Source organism: Heterodontus francisci, chromosome 4 (genome assembly GCF_036365525.1).
Source record: "Heterodontus francisci isolate sHetFra1 chromosome 4, sHetFra1.hap1, whole genome shotgun sequence".
Lineage (NCBI taxonomy): Eukaryota > Metazoa > Chordata > Chondrichthyes > Heterodontiformes > Heterodontidae > Heterodontus > Heterodontus francisci.
Genome location: NC_090374.1, coordinates 57,353,846 through 57,370,396, shown reverse-complemented (window position 1 = coordinate 57,370,396; position 16,551 = coordinate 57,353,846). Strand labels below are relative to the sequence as shown.

The 16,551-nt window shown below is 42.9% G+C and overlaps 1 protein-coding gene across 1 annotated transcript in view; it reads right to left on the bottom strand.

Moving 5' to 3' along the window:
• msh3 (mutS homolog 3 (E. coli)) overlaps positions 1–14,029 on the bottom strand; it is a 405,607-nt gene extending 391,578 nt beyond the window's left edge. Inside the window, exons 1-2 of the mRNA XM_068029606.1 lie at positions 13,774–14,029; positions 1,237–1,357 (exon numbers count right to left, since the gene is read on the bottom strand). Coding sequence (XP_067885707.1) covers positions 1,237–1,357; positions 13,774–13,929 — 277 coding nt within the window. The 5' untranslated portion in view covers positions 13,930–14,029. The remainder of the gene's footprint in view (positions 1–1,236; positions 1,358–13,773) is intronic.
• Positions 14,030–16,551: the final 2,522 nt, after the last annotated feature.

The window sequence follows — 16,551 nt, the reverse complement described above, 5'->3', positions numbered from 1 at the left end:
TGGGTGCAGAGCACGGTTGGAGCTGCCCTCATCCAGACAAGTTTATTTTTATTTGTTCTTGGGAGGAGAGTGTTGCTGGAAAGGCCAGCATTTATTGCCCATCCTTAACTGCCCCCGAGATGTGGTGGTGAGCCGCCTTCTTGAACCACTGCAGTTCTTTTAGTGTAGGTACCTTCACGATGTTAGAAGTGGAGAATCCCCAGCCTCTGACCTACTCTTGTAGCCAGTTTTCACGTGACTGGTCCAGCAAAGTCTCTAGTCAATGATGACTCCCAGGATATTGATGGTGGGGGATTCGATGATAGCAATGCCATTAAATGTCAAGGGAAAGTGGTTAGACTCTCTCTTGTTAGAGATGTTCATTGCCTCGCATCTGTGTGTCACTCAACAGCCCGAGCCTGGATGTTGTCCAGGTCTTGCTGCATGCAGACATGGACTGCTTCAGTAGCTGAGGAATTGTGAATGAAACTGAACGACGCGCAATAATCTGCAAACATCCCCACTTCTGAATTTATGGTAGAGTGAAGGTCATTGATGAAGCAGCTGAAAATGTTTGGGTCTGGCACACTGCCCTGAGGAACTCCTGCAACAATGTCCTGGGACTGTGATGATTGGCCTCCAACAACCCGCACATCATTTTCCTTTGTGCTAGGTTCGACTCCAGCCTGTGGAGAGTTTTCCCATTGACTTCAGTTTTCAAGGGGTTTTTGGTACCACACTTGGTCAACTGCTCCCATGATGTCAAGGGCAGCCACTTGGTTAGATTCAGAAGGTACTCTCTCATGTTATATAAAGCAGTGCAAACAATTAGGGCTATTATAATAAAAGCAAAATACAGCAGATGCTGGAAATCTGAAATAAAAACAAAGTGCTGGAAATACTCAGCAGGTCAGGCAGCATCGGTGGAGAGAGAAACAGAGTTAACGTTTCAGGTCTGTGACCTTTCATCAGAACTGGATTGAAGTTATTCGATCATTTACAAATCATTCAGCAACAGGACGCAAGTCACTTCTCATTTGTTTGCTACCAACCTGATCAACAAACAGCTCCACACCCCAGTATGTGGTCTCCCTTTTAGCAACTTGGATTTAAATAGCAACATTCAAGTAGAAAAATGTTCCAAGTCACTTCAGAGGTGCAAGAAAATGGACACTGTTGCATTTGATTATCATGCCCGTTTTGTCACTGATAACCAATAAAAAAAAACTGACTGGGTTTAGAAATCATTGTACTTACCACTAGCCTTTTTGACTACTGCACCATCACCATTCTTTTCTTGACTTGTCAGCTTCCTGCGTTTTGTCCTGGGTTCACCTTGTTCGACCTTTGCTTTCTTTTTCTGACAGGGGTCGGGTGTCTGCAGCAAGCGAATTTTCATAATCAAAATAAGGAAATCAAACACAGATTATGCAGATTTCCAGTCTGGACATCACTAATGTTTATGTCCCCTCATCTTGCTCTTCTGGGTAACCTTAATATTCTCAGTTCACTTTAAATGACTCCGTTAATATTTTACACGTGCCAGTGAAATTTCCTGAAAACACATTAAGATTTTCTTGTCACTCACCAGTCAAACACCCACCACCCCACACCCCCCCCCTCCCAAAGTACATCCAAAGTACATTAATCCTATCCAGTCCTGGCATCATTTCAATCTCCTGTACCAAGGTTTTTAAATGGTTATGCGGCAGCCCCATTGCAGGCCCCTCCATATCAGGGCTCAGCATCAACAATAGCAGAAGGAAAACTAGTGGCAGCTGCAGCCCTTCAGTTGGGTCACTGTCCTCAGCAATCAAAGGCTTAAAAATTGCGAGTTTAGCCTCATCTCAATCTTTGGCTAGCCTCAGGGGTCTCAGTGACCTCTGACTGGCAGGGGTCTGGGCACAGGCCACAGACACCCTGCCCATTGCTGCCCAGTTAAACTTGGGGCAGGAAAGGAGACTGAAAGGGGAGACTGGGAATGTCCCCCTCAATCACCTCACTTACACTGATGCATCACGCTTGCACCTTCTGTGGCCACAGGCCAAACTTTGAGGAAAACCCCAAAAATCCAAGACATTCGTGGAGATAGGGAAGGGAGGAGGTGGCAAAATTTGTCCTGTTTCCTTTCATATTTCCTTACTTTTGCACCTGGAAAATAGAGCATTCCCTGCACCAAGGATCTGGAAAATTCAAAGTGAACATTGGCTGAAGAGCTGAATGGACAGCCAGTGTGAGATCGCCCATTTTACACAACCGTCAGGAATGAATTTCTATTCCCAAACTCCATAACATTTGGACCCCGCGAAAAACAACTTTGATTTAGCATATTAACCAACTTACATTGGATATTGGATTCACAACCCAACATGGGACTGTCCTGAGATGCTAAGAGCAAGCTTTAATTCAAAACACAATTTAAGATAACTCATCTCGACCCTTTCCATGGCAAAGAGGTCAAAGAATCTGGTAATGTGGCACTAGGAAATTATTTCCTCTGCCCCCTACAAATGAATCACTTTACCATTTATTAGTTCTACTACATACTGAATGGAGAAATGCTGAGATTGGCTTTTCATACCAGATTAGTTACAATCATTTTGCAAAAGAATAAATTAGGGTAACTTTTTTAAAGTACGAAATTCAAACTGAAATTACCCAAAACTCAAATATTTGTAATATAAACAGTGGGAAATAAACTGTACAAATCCAGTTATTGATTCCTCCTTAGTGTATTCACCATAGACAATATTTCATTATAATTGATACAAGTCAGGCAACTATAAAATTTAAATTAAATATACCAAAATTCAAATAAAGTTAAATGCTGGAAATTCACAGGTCAGTCAGCATCTAAAAGGTTCTAATTCACATTTTGGGCTTGGTCTCTTCCTCAAAATTGATACTGATGGACCTGCTATGTACTTCCAGTACTGACTGCTTCTGCTTCAGGTACAATTGTAATCTGGTTTTGGGTGTCCATGGAACACTGACAACCATCTAAACTCTTGAAGGGTGTTTTTATTTCCTACAACCACGTTTCAAAACCATTGGTAGTTCCAGTACATGGAAATTACTTCCAATCACAACAAACAGCATTTAGATCTCTGCATTGTCCCAAACATTGCTGGCTAAAGTTTATGAATTCACACCCCACAGCCAGGATTGAATTTTGGGAAATCACAGGCACGTTCCCCATGATTTTCCAGTCATTCTTCTTGTTCTGCGCTTCCGCCAGCAAGAGTCCACACTGGAGGAGCACGTTTGTAAAAGTTAATGAGATATCCACTGTTGTCTTGTGCTCACTATTAGAAATCAACAATTGGGAGGGGGGGTGGGGGGAGAAACTGCTTTGTCCCTCCAGACTTTTCACTTTACATAATTATATGTGGAAGTACAGTCTTTTACAAGGACACTGCTTTGAGGTTTCTATGTACATTGTTCAGTTTGCTCCTCACATAAGAGTAACCTGAAATCAATCTTAAGCAAGCCTATTATTCACCCTACAAATGTTCTTTTTTACATAAGGTATGAAAACTTTTCCTGCAAAGTATAGCTCATTTTTTTGTACATCTGTAATACAGTTGCATTATCATACTCTTCTATGACTATCATTTGGGACTCGAAACAATAAAATACTCTGGCTGGGACAACTCCTGTACAGTCCAGTAGTGTGTGTGTGCACTGATAGGAGAGGCTGCTAAATATCAACTTGATGCTGCTACTATTTCAGAAAGAAACTAGTCTAAAATAGGACAGCACACAGACTAAGGATGTACCCATTCAAGGAGAGGATAGAAAAAATTTGGACATGAGTAGCTATTGAGGGTGAACTCATAATAATAATGTGCACTATCTTTACCCAAGCTTAGAATCTCAAAAGCCAAAACTATAATTTAAAAAAACTGAAAGCCAATGATGACTATTTACAGTTGGACATAAATCTATTCTGAAGAATCTTGAATATAATACATGGTGGATCATTAAGAATAAATTTCAAATGCTTGAACTGCATGGAATAGCAAACAAAAACCAATAACGCAAGGTTCATCAAATACAGTTTGAACAAGTCATAAGGGGTGGGAGGCAGAGGAAGAGAGAAAAAAATTAGAAAGGTATTTTTTCATCAGGCAGCTCGGAACTGTACACCTAGAGACACTAATTGCCTGACTAAGTCTGTTTTAGTTTCAGAAGACCACTTCCTGATGTGGAAAGAGAAGCATATGTAGACAAAGGATTATGAATACTTGAGGACTACTAATCAGAATCAGATATTATTACAATAAGACGTAATGTTGAATGCGAATGCACTCAGTACTGCACTGGAGTGTCAGACTATATGGGGTGGCTCAGAGTGGATAAAATTTTTCTCCCCCATATTTTGCAAGGGTAATAGCAGATTTGTGGAGAATCGAATCTCATGGCCTATCCCTTCTTCACCACAAAGTGCTGGATTGTTAAGAACTAATAATCCCAGCTGAGTTCAAATGAATAGGACTTTTGCAACAGCATCAACTGAACGGGTGTCAGAATGTCAAATAATCTTTCATTGTTTTAAGGATGCAGGTTTTAGACATCCCAACAGCCGATGTGCTATTAACTTAATCCCATTAACCAAGCTTTAACTTCAAAATACTTATTAATGTAACGGATAATGATCCTTTCAGAGGAAAAGTGAACAAAAAAAATTGCACAAACAAGAGTCAGGTAGTTTTATAAAGTACCCAATGAACTGTGCATATTTTCCAAACACGATTTGACACACAGTGCATTTACACTCCATACTGTGTTAAACTTAAGCGGTGTGGTATTTCCCTTCCAGGGAATCTCTCAGTAATTCACCCGGGAGTCAGGTTGGACTCTGTATAAATTTGGAATCAGTCAATTTAGCATTGTTAAGAACCCGTTTCACACTGGTGTAAGTACCTGCTAGAAGTTTTAAAATAAATATTGAAGGCATCATTAAAAGTACAACAATTTTAAGTTCATAACAGCACTGATTTTTATTACAATAAAGATTATATTTATAGAAATGTAACTCATGCCATTAATTGAACTATTGGGAAATCACATAGTTCTATGGAATTTTAGACGTGCGGATAAACTAGAAGTAAGTAGCTTAACTCGGACTGTGAAGGGACACCCCAAAAAAGGAGCTAATTTTATGATGATTAACTCTTTAAAAATGTTTCTGTTTCAGAACAGAGTTCAAGGTATACAGATAAGGTACGAGAGAGATGGTCAAATGCTCTACAGAAGATGATAGTTCCTAACTTGCTGGGATAATGAGATGAGCAGCTAGTCAGCGCTAATTATTCAGAGTTGTAGTTAGATTGCTTTTTTAGAATAACAGAATGAAACATCATTGAAGGTGGCCATTTGGCCCAATGTGCCTGCACCAGCTCTTAGGTAGAGCTATCCAACGATCATAAAATCATAGAATGGTTACAGGACAGTAAAAGGAGCACATGTCTGTGCCAGCTCTCTACAAAAGCAACACACCTAGTCCCACTTCCCTGCCCTTTTCCCATAACTGTGTCAATCATTCCCCTTTTGAAAGATACTATTGAATCTGCTTCCACCTTTCAAACAGTGAATTCCAAGTCATCATAACTCACTGCATAAAAAATAGTTTCCTCATGCCGCCTCTGGTTCTTTTGTCAATCATCTTAAATTTGTGTCCTCTGGTAACTGACCCCGTTGCCACCAACAAAACCATCGCCAACTCCATTTCCTCTTAATCTTCCCTGCTCGAAGGAGAACAATCCAAGTTTCTGCAGTTGCTCCACAGAACTAATGCCCCTTCTGCCGGCATCATTCTAGTAAATCTCCTCTGCATCCTCTCCAAGGCCTTAACATCCTTCCTGAAATGTGGTACTCAGAATTGAACACAACATTCAGTTGAGGCTTTACCAGTGTTCAGTAATGGTCCAGCATATCTTTCTTGCTTTTGTACACTAAGCCTCTATTAATAAAGTCAAGAATCTGATCTGCTTTTTGAACAGCTTCTCAACTTGTCCTGTCACCTTCAAAAATTTGTGTAAATACATCCCTAGACATCTCCCTTTAAAAACTGTACCAGTTTATATTGCCTTTCTTCATTCCTCCTACCAAAATATTTCACCCCACACTCTGCTGCATTAAATTTCATCTGCCATGTTTTTATCCAATTCACTAGTCTATGTCCTGCTCAGGTCTGTTACTATCCTCATTGTGCCATCTGCAAACTTTGAAATTATATCAGTATGTCCAAGTGTAGGTCATTAATATACATCACAAAAAGCAGTGGTCATAATACCAAATTCAAGGATACCACTGTATACTTCTTATCTGCCTAAAAAAACAACTGTTCATCACGACTCTGTTTTCTGCTCTTCAGCCAATTTTTTTTTAATTCGTTCCTGGGATGTGGGCATCGCTGGCTAAGCCAGCATTTATTGCCCATCCCTAATTTCCCTCAAGATGATGGTGAGCTGCCCTCTTGAACCATTGCAGTCCATGTGGGTAGGTAGACGTACAGTGCGGTTAGGGAGTTCCAGGATTTTGACCCAGTGACAGTGAAGAAACGGCAATATAGTTCCAAGTCAGGATGGTGTGTGGCTTGGAGGGGAACTTGCAGATGGTGTTGTTTCCATGCATCTGCTGCCCTTGTCCTTCCAAATGGTAGAGGTCGCGGGTTTGGAAGGTGCTGTCTAAGGAGCCTTGGTGCGTTGCTGCAATGTATCTTGTAGATGCTACACACTGCTGTCACTGTGCGTCGATGGTGGAGGGAGTGAATATTTGCGCAGAGGGTGTCAATCAAGCAGGCTGCTTTGGCCTGGATGTTGTCGAACTTCTTGAGTGTTGTTGGAGCTGCACCATGCGGGCCAGTGGAGAGTATTCCATCACGCTCCTGACTTGTGCCTTGTAGATGGTGGACAGGCTTTGGGGAGTCCGGAGGTGAATTACTCGCCACAGGGTTCCGAGCCTCTGACCTGCTCTTGGAGCCACGGTATTTACATGGCTACTCCAGTTCAGTTTCTGCTCAATGGTAACCCCCAGGATGTTGATAGTGGGGGAATTCAACAATCATAATGCCATTGAATATCATGGGGACATGGTTAAATTCTCTATTGTTGGAGATAGTCATTGCCTGGCACTTAGGTGGCAACTAACATTTGCGCCACACATCAGCCCAAGCCTGGATATTGTCCAGGTCTTGCTGCATTTCTACACAGACTGCTTCAGTATGAAGAGTCACGAATGGTGCTGAACATTGTGTAATCATCCCCACTTCTGACCTTATGATTGAAGGAAGGTCATTGATGAAGCAGCTGAAGATGGTTGGGCCTAAAACACTACCCTGAGGAACTCCTGCAGTGATGTCCTGGAGCTCAGATGATTGACATCTAACAGCCACAACTATCTTCCTTTGCGCTGGGTATGACTCCAATGAGTGAAGAGCTTTCCCGCTGATTCCCATTGACTCCAGTTTTGCTAGGGCTCCTTGATGCCATACTCAGTCAAATGCTGCCATGATGTCAAAAGCAGTCACTCTCACCTCACCTCTGGAGCTCAGCTCTTTTGTCCATGTTTGAACCGAGGCTGTAATGCGGTCAGGAGCTGAGTGGCCCTAGCGAAATCCAAACTGAGCGTCACTGAGCAGGTTATTGCTCAGCAAGTGCCACTTGATAGCACTGTCGATGACACCTTTCATCACTTTACTGATGATTGAGAGTAGACTGATGGGAAGGTAATTGGCCGGGTTGGACTTGTCCTGCTTTTAGTGTACAGGACATACCTGGGCAATTTTCCACATTGCCGGGTAGATGTCAGTGTTGTAGCTGTTCTAGAGCAGATGGTCTAGGGGCACCGGTCTTCAGTACTATTGCCGGAATATCAGGGCCCATAGCCTTTGAAGTATCCAGTTCCTTCAGTCACTTCTTGACATCAAGCGGAGTGAATCGAATTGGCTGAAGTCCCCAGCGTCACAGATACCAGTCTTCAGGAGGAGGCAGAGATGGATCATCAACTTGGCACTTCTGGCTGAAGATTGTTGCAAATGCTTCAGCCTTATCTTTTGCACCGATGTGCTGGGCGCCCCAATCATTGAGGATGAGGATATCTGTGGAGCCACCTCCTCCAGTTAGTTGTTTAATTCTCCACCATTCACGACTGGATGTGGCAGGACTGCAAAGCTTAGATCTGATCCGTTGGTTGTGGGATCGCTTAGCTCTGTCTATCGCATGCTGCTTACGCTGTTTGGCACGCAAGTAGTCCTGTATTGAAGCTTCACCAGGTTGACACCTCATTTTGAGGCATGCCTGGTGCTGTTCCTGGCATGCCCTCCTGCACTCTTCATTGAACCAGGGTTGGTCCCCCGGCTTCATGGCAATGGTAGAGTAGGGGATATGCCGGGCCATGAGGTTACAGATTACGGTTGCTTACGATAATTCTGCTGCTTCTGATGGCCCACAGCACCTCATGGATGTCCAGTTTTGCATTGCTAGATCTGTTCAAAATCTATCCCATTTAGCACGGTGGTACTTCCACACAACACGATGGAGGGCATCTTCAATATGAAGATGGGACTTTGTCTCCACAAGGACTGTGCGGTGTCACTTCTACCAATACTGTCATGGACAGATGCATCTGCAACAGGTAGATTGGTGATGACGAGGTCAGGTATATTTTTCCCTTGTGTTGGTTCCCTCACCACCTGCCGCAGACCCAGTCTAGCAGCTATATCCTTTAGGACTCGGCCAGCTCCGGCAGTAGTGGTGCTACCGAGCCACTCTTGGTGATGGACATTGAACTCCCCCACCTAGAGTACATTCTGCGCCCTTGCCACCCTCAGTGCTTCCTCCACGTGGTGTTCCACATGGAAGAGTACTGATTCATCAGCTGAGGGAGGACGCGATAGGTGGTAATCAGCAGGAGGTTTCCTTGCCCATGTTTGACCTGATGCCATGAGACTTCATGGGGTCTAAAGTCAATGTTGAGGACTCCCAGGGCAACTCCCCTCCCAACTGTATATACCACCGTGCTGCCACCTCTGCTGGGTCTGTCCTGCCGGTGGGACAGGGTAGAATGGAAGCAACAACTGACAGGAAGAGCTGCATCAGAACAATGGGTTATCATTAAGGAAGAGATGCTTCATGTACAGGCTAGGTACATTCCAACAAGGGTGAAAGGCAAGGGAACCAATAACAGGGCTCCCTGGATGACCAGGGACATAGAGATTATGATGAAACAAAATAAAAAGGGGGTGTATGATGCATGTCAGGTGAATTCTTCAAGTGAGAACCTGGACATATACAGCAAGTTGAGAGGGGAGGTGAAGAGGAAAAGAAGACTGCCAAAGAGAGAAGAAAATAGAATGGCAGTCAACATAAAAGGGAAGTTTAAAAAATCAAAAAGAAACGAGAGAGCAGAGGTGCAGGGTAGTGAAGAGGCGAATGGTAATCAAAGTGTGACAGGAAGGGGCAGAAAATATAAGCAGAAGAATGCAGCAGAAATTAGAACCAGAATGAGTAATAATGGTAAAAAGTCAAAGCTTAAGGCTCTTTATCTGAACGCACACAGCATTTATAACAAGATAGATGAGTTGATGGCACAAATAGAAATAAATAAATATGACTAGATAGCAATTACAGAGACATGGTTGCAGGGTGACCAAGACTGGGAACTCAATATTGAAGGGTGTTCGACGTTCCGGAAAAACAGGCAAAAAGGAAAAGGAGATGGGGTGGCTTTGTTAATAAAGGAAGGTATCAGTGCACTGGTGAGTAGTGATATAGGTGCAATAGATTGTCATGTGGAATCAGTTTGGGTGGAAATAAGGAATAGCAAGGGGAAGAAGTCACGGGTGGGAGTCGTCTATATGTCCCCGAAGAGTTGCCTCCATTGTAGGACAAAGTGTAAATCAGGAAATAATAGAGGCGGGTAAGAGGACGCTACAATTGTCATAGGTGATTTTAATCTGCATGTTGACTGGACAAATCAGATTGGCAGAGGTAACATGGAAGACAAATTTGTAGAGTGCATCAGGGATTGTTACTTAGAGCAATACGTTGCAGAACCTACCCAGGAACAGGCAATTTTAGATCTAGTAATGTGTAATGAGGTAGGGTTAATAAGAGATATCATAGTAAAGGATCCTCTGGGAGGTAGCGATCACAACATGGTAGAATTTCAAATTCAGTTTGAGGGCGAGCAACTCGGGTCTCAAATCAGTGTCCTCAACTTAAACAAGGTCAATTACAGAGGTATGAAGAAAGAGTTGTCTAAAGCGGGCTGGGAAAATAGACTAAGGGGAAGGTCAGTGGATGAGCAGTGGCAGGCATTTAAGCAGATATTTCATAATGCTCAGCAAAAATTTACCCCGATGAAAAAGAACTCGATGAGAAGGATGAACCACCCGTGGTTAACAAAGGCGGTCAAGGAGAGTATCCAATCAAAACTAAGGCATACAAAGTGGCGAAAACTAGTGGTAGGCCAGAGGATTGGGAATTTTTTTTTTTTTTAAAGGAACCAGCAGCAGATGACTAAAAGACTAATAAAGAGGGAGAAAACTGATTATGAAAGTAAATTGACAAGAAAAATAAGAACAAACAGCAACAGCTGGGTATATAAAAAGAGAGTAGCTCAAGTGAGCGTGGGACCCTTGGAGGATGAGACTGGAGAACTGATAACGGGGAACAGGGAAATGGCAGATAATTTAAACCAACATTTTGCACCCGTCTTCATGATGGAGGACACTATAAACATCCCACAGATATCAGATAAGCAAGGAGCTAATGGGAGGAAAGATCTTGCAACAGTCTCTATCACCAGGGACAAAGTATTTGACAAAGTCTTGGGACTAAAGGCAGACAAGTCGCCAGGACCTGCTGGCCTGCATCCAAGGGTTTTAAAGGAAGTGGCTGCAGAGATAATAGAGGCATTGGTTGAAATATTCCAGAACTCACTGGATTCCGGGAGGGTCCCAGCAGATTGGAAAACCCTTAATGTGACGCCGCTGTTCAAGAAGGGAGGGAGACAAAAAGCAGGAAACTATAGGCCAGTCAGTCTAACATCGGCCATTGGGAAAATGCCAGAGTCCATTATTAAGGAAGAAATAGCAGGACATTTAGAAAAGCTTAACGCAAGCAAACAGAGTCAACATGGTTTTGTGAAAAGGAAATCATGTTTGACAAATTTGCGAGAGTTCTTTGAGGATATAATAAGCAGAGTTGATGAAGGGGAACCGGGAGATGTAAGTGAATTTGGATTTCCAGAAGGCATTTGAAAAGGTGCAACATAAATGATTATTGCACAAGATAGGAGCTCATGTTATTGGGGGTAATGTATTAGCATGGATTTAGGATTGGTTAACACACAGAGGAGAGAGAGTCGGGATTCATGGGTCTTTGTCAGATTGGAAAGACGGAACTAGTGGAGTGCCACAAGGATCAGTCCTAAGGCCTCAATTATTTACTATCTATATTAATGACTTGGAGGAGGGGGCAGAGTGTAATATATCCAAATTTACTGACAATACAAAAATAGGGGGGAGGGCATGTTGTGATGAGGACATAAGGAATCTGCAAAGGGATATAGATAGGTTGAGTGAGTGGGCAAAAACTTGGCAGATGGAGTTTAATGTAGGAAAATGTAAGATCATGCACTTTGGTAGGAAGAATCAAAAGGCAGACTATTATTTAAATGGAGAGAGACTCCATAAAAAGTGCATCACAGAGGGATCTGGGTGTTCTTGTGCATGAAACACAAAGTTAACATGCAGGTGCAGCAAGTAATTAAGGCGGCAAATGGAATTTTGGCCTTTATTGCTACTGGGTTGGAGTTTAAAAATAGGTAAGTCTTGTTACAACTGTACAGGGTGTTGGTGAGGCTGCACCTGGAATACTGTATACTGTTTTGATCCCCGTATTTAAGGAATGATATACTGGCACTGGAGGCAGTTCAAAAGAGATTCACTGGACTGATTCCTGGGATGACAGGGTTGAATTATCAAGAACGGTTAAACAGGTTAGGCCTTTATTCATTAGAATTTAGAAGACTGAGGGGTGATCTTATTGAAACCTGCAAGATTCCGAGGGGGCTTGACAGGATATATGTTGAGAAGATGCCTCCATTAGTAGGGGAATCTTGAACTAGGCGACATAGTTACAGAATTAGGGGACACTCACTTAAAATTGAGATGCTAAGGAATTTCTTCTCTGAGGGTAGTGATTGTCTGGAATTCTCTACCCAGAGAGTTGTGGAGGCTAGATCACTGGAAGTATTTAAAGAGGAGGTAGACAGATTTTTGAAATATCAGGGAGCTGAGGGCTATGAGGAGCTGGCACTAAAGAAGAGTTGAGGTCTGAGGCAGATCAGCCATGATCTTATTGAATAGCAGGGCAGGCTTGAGGGGCCAAATGGCCTATTCCTGCTTCTATTTCTTATGTTCTTATGATTGGAGAGTGGAAAATGTGACACCCTTATTCAAGAAAAGACACAAGGACAGTCCAAGCAACTGCGGAGCACCCGGCATCAATCTAGGCACTGCAAATAACAATGGAAACCCACCCAGCCCTGTCCACCCTGCAAAGTCCCCAACATCACAGATCCCAGTCTTCAGTGAATCCAATTCACTCCACGTGATATCAAGAAATGACTGAAGGCACTAGATACTGCAAAGGCTATGGGCCCTGACAATGTTGCGGCAATAGTACTGAAAACTTGTGCTCCAGAACTAGCCACACCCCCAGCAGGCTGCTCCAGTACAGCTACAACACTGGCACCTACCCGACAATGTGGAAAATTGCCCAGGTGTGGCCTGTCCACAAAAAGCTCCTCTTACTTCTCCAATCTTCTCTGCACTTACATTCAACAGGGTTCTCAACACATTATGAATCTTATATTTGTCATGAGCCTCCTTTTTTCTGATTCATTTTACATCTTTGGTCATCCTGACATTCTAGTTTTGGATGCTGTCCCTTCCTCCCCAGCCCCCCATGGGAATGTGTCTATTTTATACCAGAGAACCATCTCGGGTACAATTGCTGTTTTGCTGACCAATTTTTGATTCGAATCCTCCTGGGTCAGATCTGTTCTCAAACTCAGATACTAGTTCTCAATTAAGTATTTTTATGCTATAATGTTCCTTATCTATTCTAAACCTCATGATATCACAATCACTGTTTCCCAAATGTTCCCTAGAACTAGATCAAGCACTGTTCCCTTCATCATTGGGTTTTTGGAGGAAAGTTCACAGGGCATTACTTTTTCATATTCTGATAGTTCAAACCAAATTTTCAATATGTTTCTGTTTATCTGTAACTTATTGGAGGCTCATGTTGTTATCCTGCAGAAGTAAATTTAGTGGGGAGACTATTGCCAAGGCCACCTGGTCTGTGAAGGAACTGGGTTCAATGAGCCAGGTGGCCTTTCCTTCCTTCACATTTCATTCTGCATCATGCAAACTGCAAACGCCCCCACTATGCAGGCCTTAAGTGTTGCAAAGCATCTTTAGAGTTTCAGAGGATACATAAAGCTACACGAGGAAAGTTACAACACTCCCACACAACCTCAGGCTGCAAATTCCGTAAAACTAGCAACAAAAAAACAAATAGAAATTCTTTAAAACATGCATGTTTTATAAACAAGACATCAGGAAGTGGGCAGCTGACTAAACAAAATCATCACTCTACAATTTGTTTTCCATGCGTGAACATACATTTTATACACACAGGTATGTAAACCATTAGTTTTTATTAATTAAAAAGTCTGTAAATAAACAGCACACCATGTAACCTGACAATAACTCACCTGCTGCCCTGGTGGATCTGAGCTGAGGGAGGTTGTTGTTGCATTGTCTTGCCTCTCTCCTTTGCCCTGATCTTTGCTTACTAGAGGGCGGAAGAACTTGCTAATCACAGCCTGGTTCCCAACACTCTTCTTCCCGCGGCCTTTCGTCTTGGACATTGCAAATATCGACCAGGCCACCTACACAATCCCCTAACTTGTAATTCAGCAGCGAGATCAGCGACTGGAGCCGAAGCGACAGGGGCGGCACCAAATCACGTAAGCGCCAGAATTAGAATGAGAACCCGGGCCCGGGGCCCACGTGCTGCAGTTGTCTGTCGCTTAAAGCTGCAGCTTCCCCACACTGACATCATGACATTGCAACCTCTACTTAAGAACAATATATAAAACAGAGCCTGCTGTCTCTAAAATATACCATTTATCGTTTGCACCCGTTTTATATCATATTAGCAAAACGTATTCCTTAAAGCAGCACCTTGTCCAGAAAAATTAAAAATCTTCGTTTCTTCGCAAAGATATCACAGCATGACAATCACCTTTGCATCGGCCCCAGGATGTGGCTGAGGCTGACTCCAAGCAGATGGGAGAACTGGCCATGGCCATTGCCATGTGTAGCTTATTGCGGACAAACACAAAGAAAGGATATTCAACAGTGGCAGTATCATCTAAATGATATTATTCTGCAGGATACAACACAAGAAAGGGGTTTGGTGGTTAGATTGCTGAAGCCATCAGTGCAATGTCGGCAACAGTAAAGAGAGCAAATAGGATCTTGGGTTATATTGGAGCACAAATCTCAGGAGGAATTTGTACAGTCTTTGAAGTCGTGTGTACAATTCTGATAACCAATATTAGCGGAAGTTTTATAACCATTAGAGAAGGTGCAGAATAGGACAACTAAATTGATAGCTGGGATTAGGCACCCAGGTTATGAGGCAATGCTGCAAAAACTGGGAATGTTTACACTGGTGAAGAGAACATATTAACTTGCATTTATAGAGGCCCTCTAACATAGAAAACACCCCAAGGTGCTTCACAGAAGCGTAATCAGGCAAAAACGAATACCAAGCCAAAGGCGAGCTTGATCAAAGACATGGATTCTGGAGTTTAAATGGATGAGAGGAAGGTGGAAAGAAAGACAGGTTAAGAGAAGGAATTCCAGAGCATAGAGCTAGCCAACTGCAGACATGCCATCAATCGTGGGACGAAGGTAAATTCACAAGAAGCCAGAATGAAAGGAAAAGAGTTGGATGGTGCAGGGTGGGGCAATGGTGCAAGGCTATGTCACATACAGAGGTAAGGAGGGACGATGCTATGAAGGGATTTAAACACAGATGAGAATTTTAAATTTGAGGTGTAGGGGAGCAGGAGCTAATCTAGGTAAGCAAGTAAGGGGTGATGGTTGAGTAAGGTTTGGTGTATAATTGAATTTGGGCAGCATAGTTTTGGATGAGCTGAAGTTTAGGGTGCATGGAGGATTGGAGGTCAACCAGGAAAGCTTTGGAATAGTCATGTTCTGATGAAAGATCACTGACCTGAAACGTTAACTCTGTTTCTCTCACCACAGATGCTGCCAGACCTGCTGAGTATTTTCAGCACTTTTTGTTTTCATTGGAATAGTCAAGTCTGGACATATATTTGTGCGCAGATAGGTATCGGGGCAAAGGCAGGAAATGTCACAGAGGTGGGTATAGGCAACAGTCTTTGTGATGGATAAGACTATGGGTTGGAAGTTCAGTTTAGTGTTGAAATGACGCTACGGTTGCAAACAATTTAATTCATCCAGAGACAGTGACTTGGGAGGGGGATGGAATTGGTGGCAAGGATATGGAGTTTGTCATGGTGGGCCAGAGATGATTGGTCTTCCCAATGTTTAAGTGGAGGCACCAGCCAGATAGAATCATACTATGGGCCCAAATTTAACTCTGTGCAAGTGGGTTAATTTTGAATGGATTAAAATCAGGCCAAAATCATAGAATACAACACAAAAGGGGACCATTTAGCCCATCGTGCCTGTGCTGGATTTTTGATAGAGCTATAAAATTATTACCTCCCTTGCTCTTTCCCCGTAGCCCAGTAAATGTTTCCACTTCAAGAATTGATCCAGTTCCCTTCTGAAAGGTATTATTGAACCTGCTTCCACCATCCATTTTGTATACTGCATTCCTGATCATAACAACTCAGTCTACCTGCCATGTCCAAAACCACCCACTCACCCCACAACTCTTTGTTCCTTCCATTCCAGCATCTTGTGCACTCACCCTTTGTGCACCCACCACCCACCCCCCCCCCCCACCTGCCCCTCCGCCCCCATTCTACCCCCCATTGACAGTGTGCTTTCAGTTGGCTCTGGTTCTTTTACCGATTAGCTTAAATCTGTGTCCTCTGGTTACCAACTCTTTTACCACTAGAAACAGTTATTCCTCATTTACTTCATCAGAAGTCTTCATGATTTTAAACACATCTCCTCTTAACCTTCTCTGCTCTAAGGAAAACAATCCCTGTTTCTCTAGTCTCTCCATGTAACTGAAGTCTTTTATCCCTGGTACCATTGCAGTAAATCTCCTATACACACTTTCTAAAGGACTGAAGCCCATCTTTACTAAAGTGTGATACCTGAAATGCACCATAAGGTTCTAGCTGGGGCCTAACCAGTATTTTATAATGGTTTAGCAGAGCATCTTTGCTTTTGTCCTCTATGGCGAGATTTTACCTCACTCAAAACCCAATCACTTACACAGAGTTAAAATCCGGCCCATATGACTCTACTTATAAAGACAA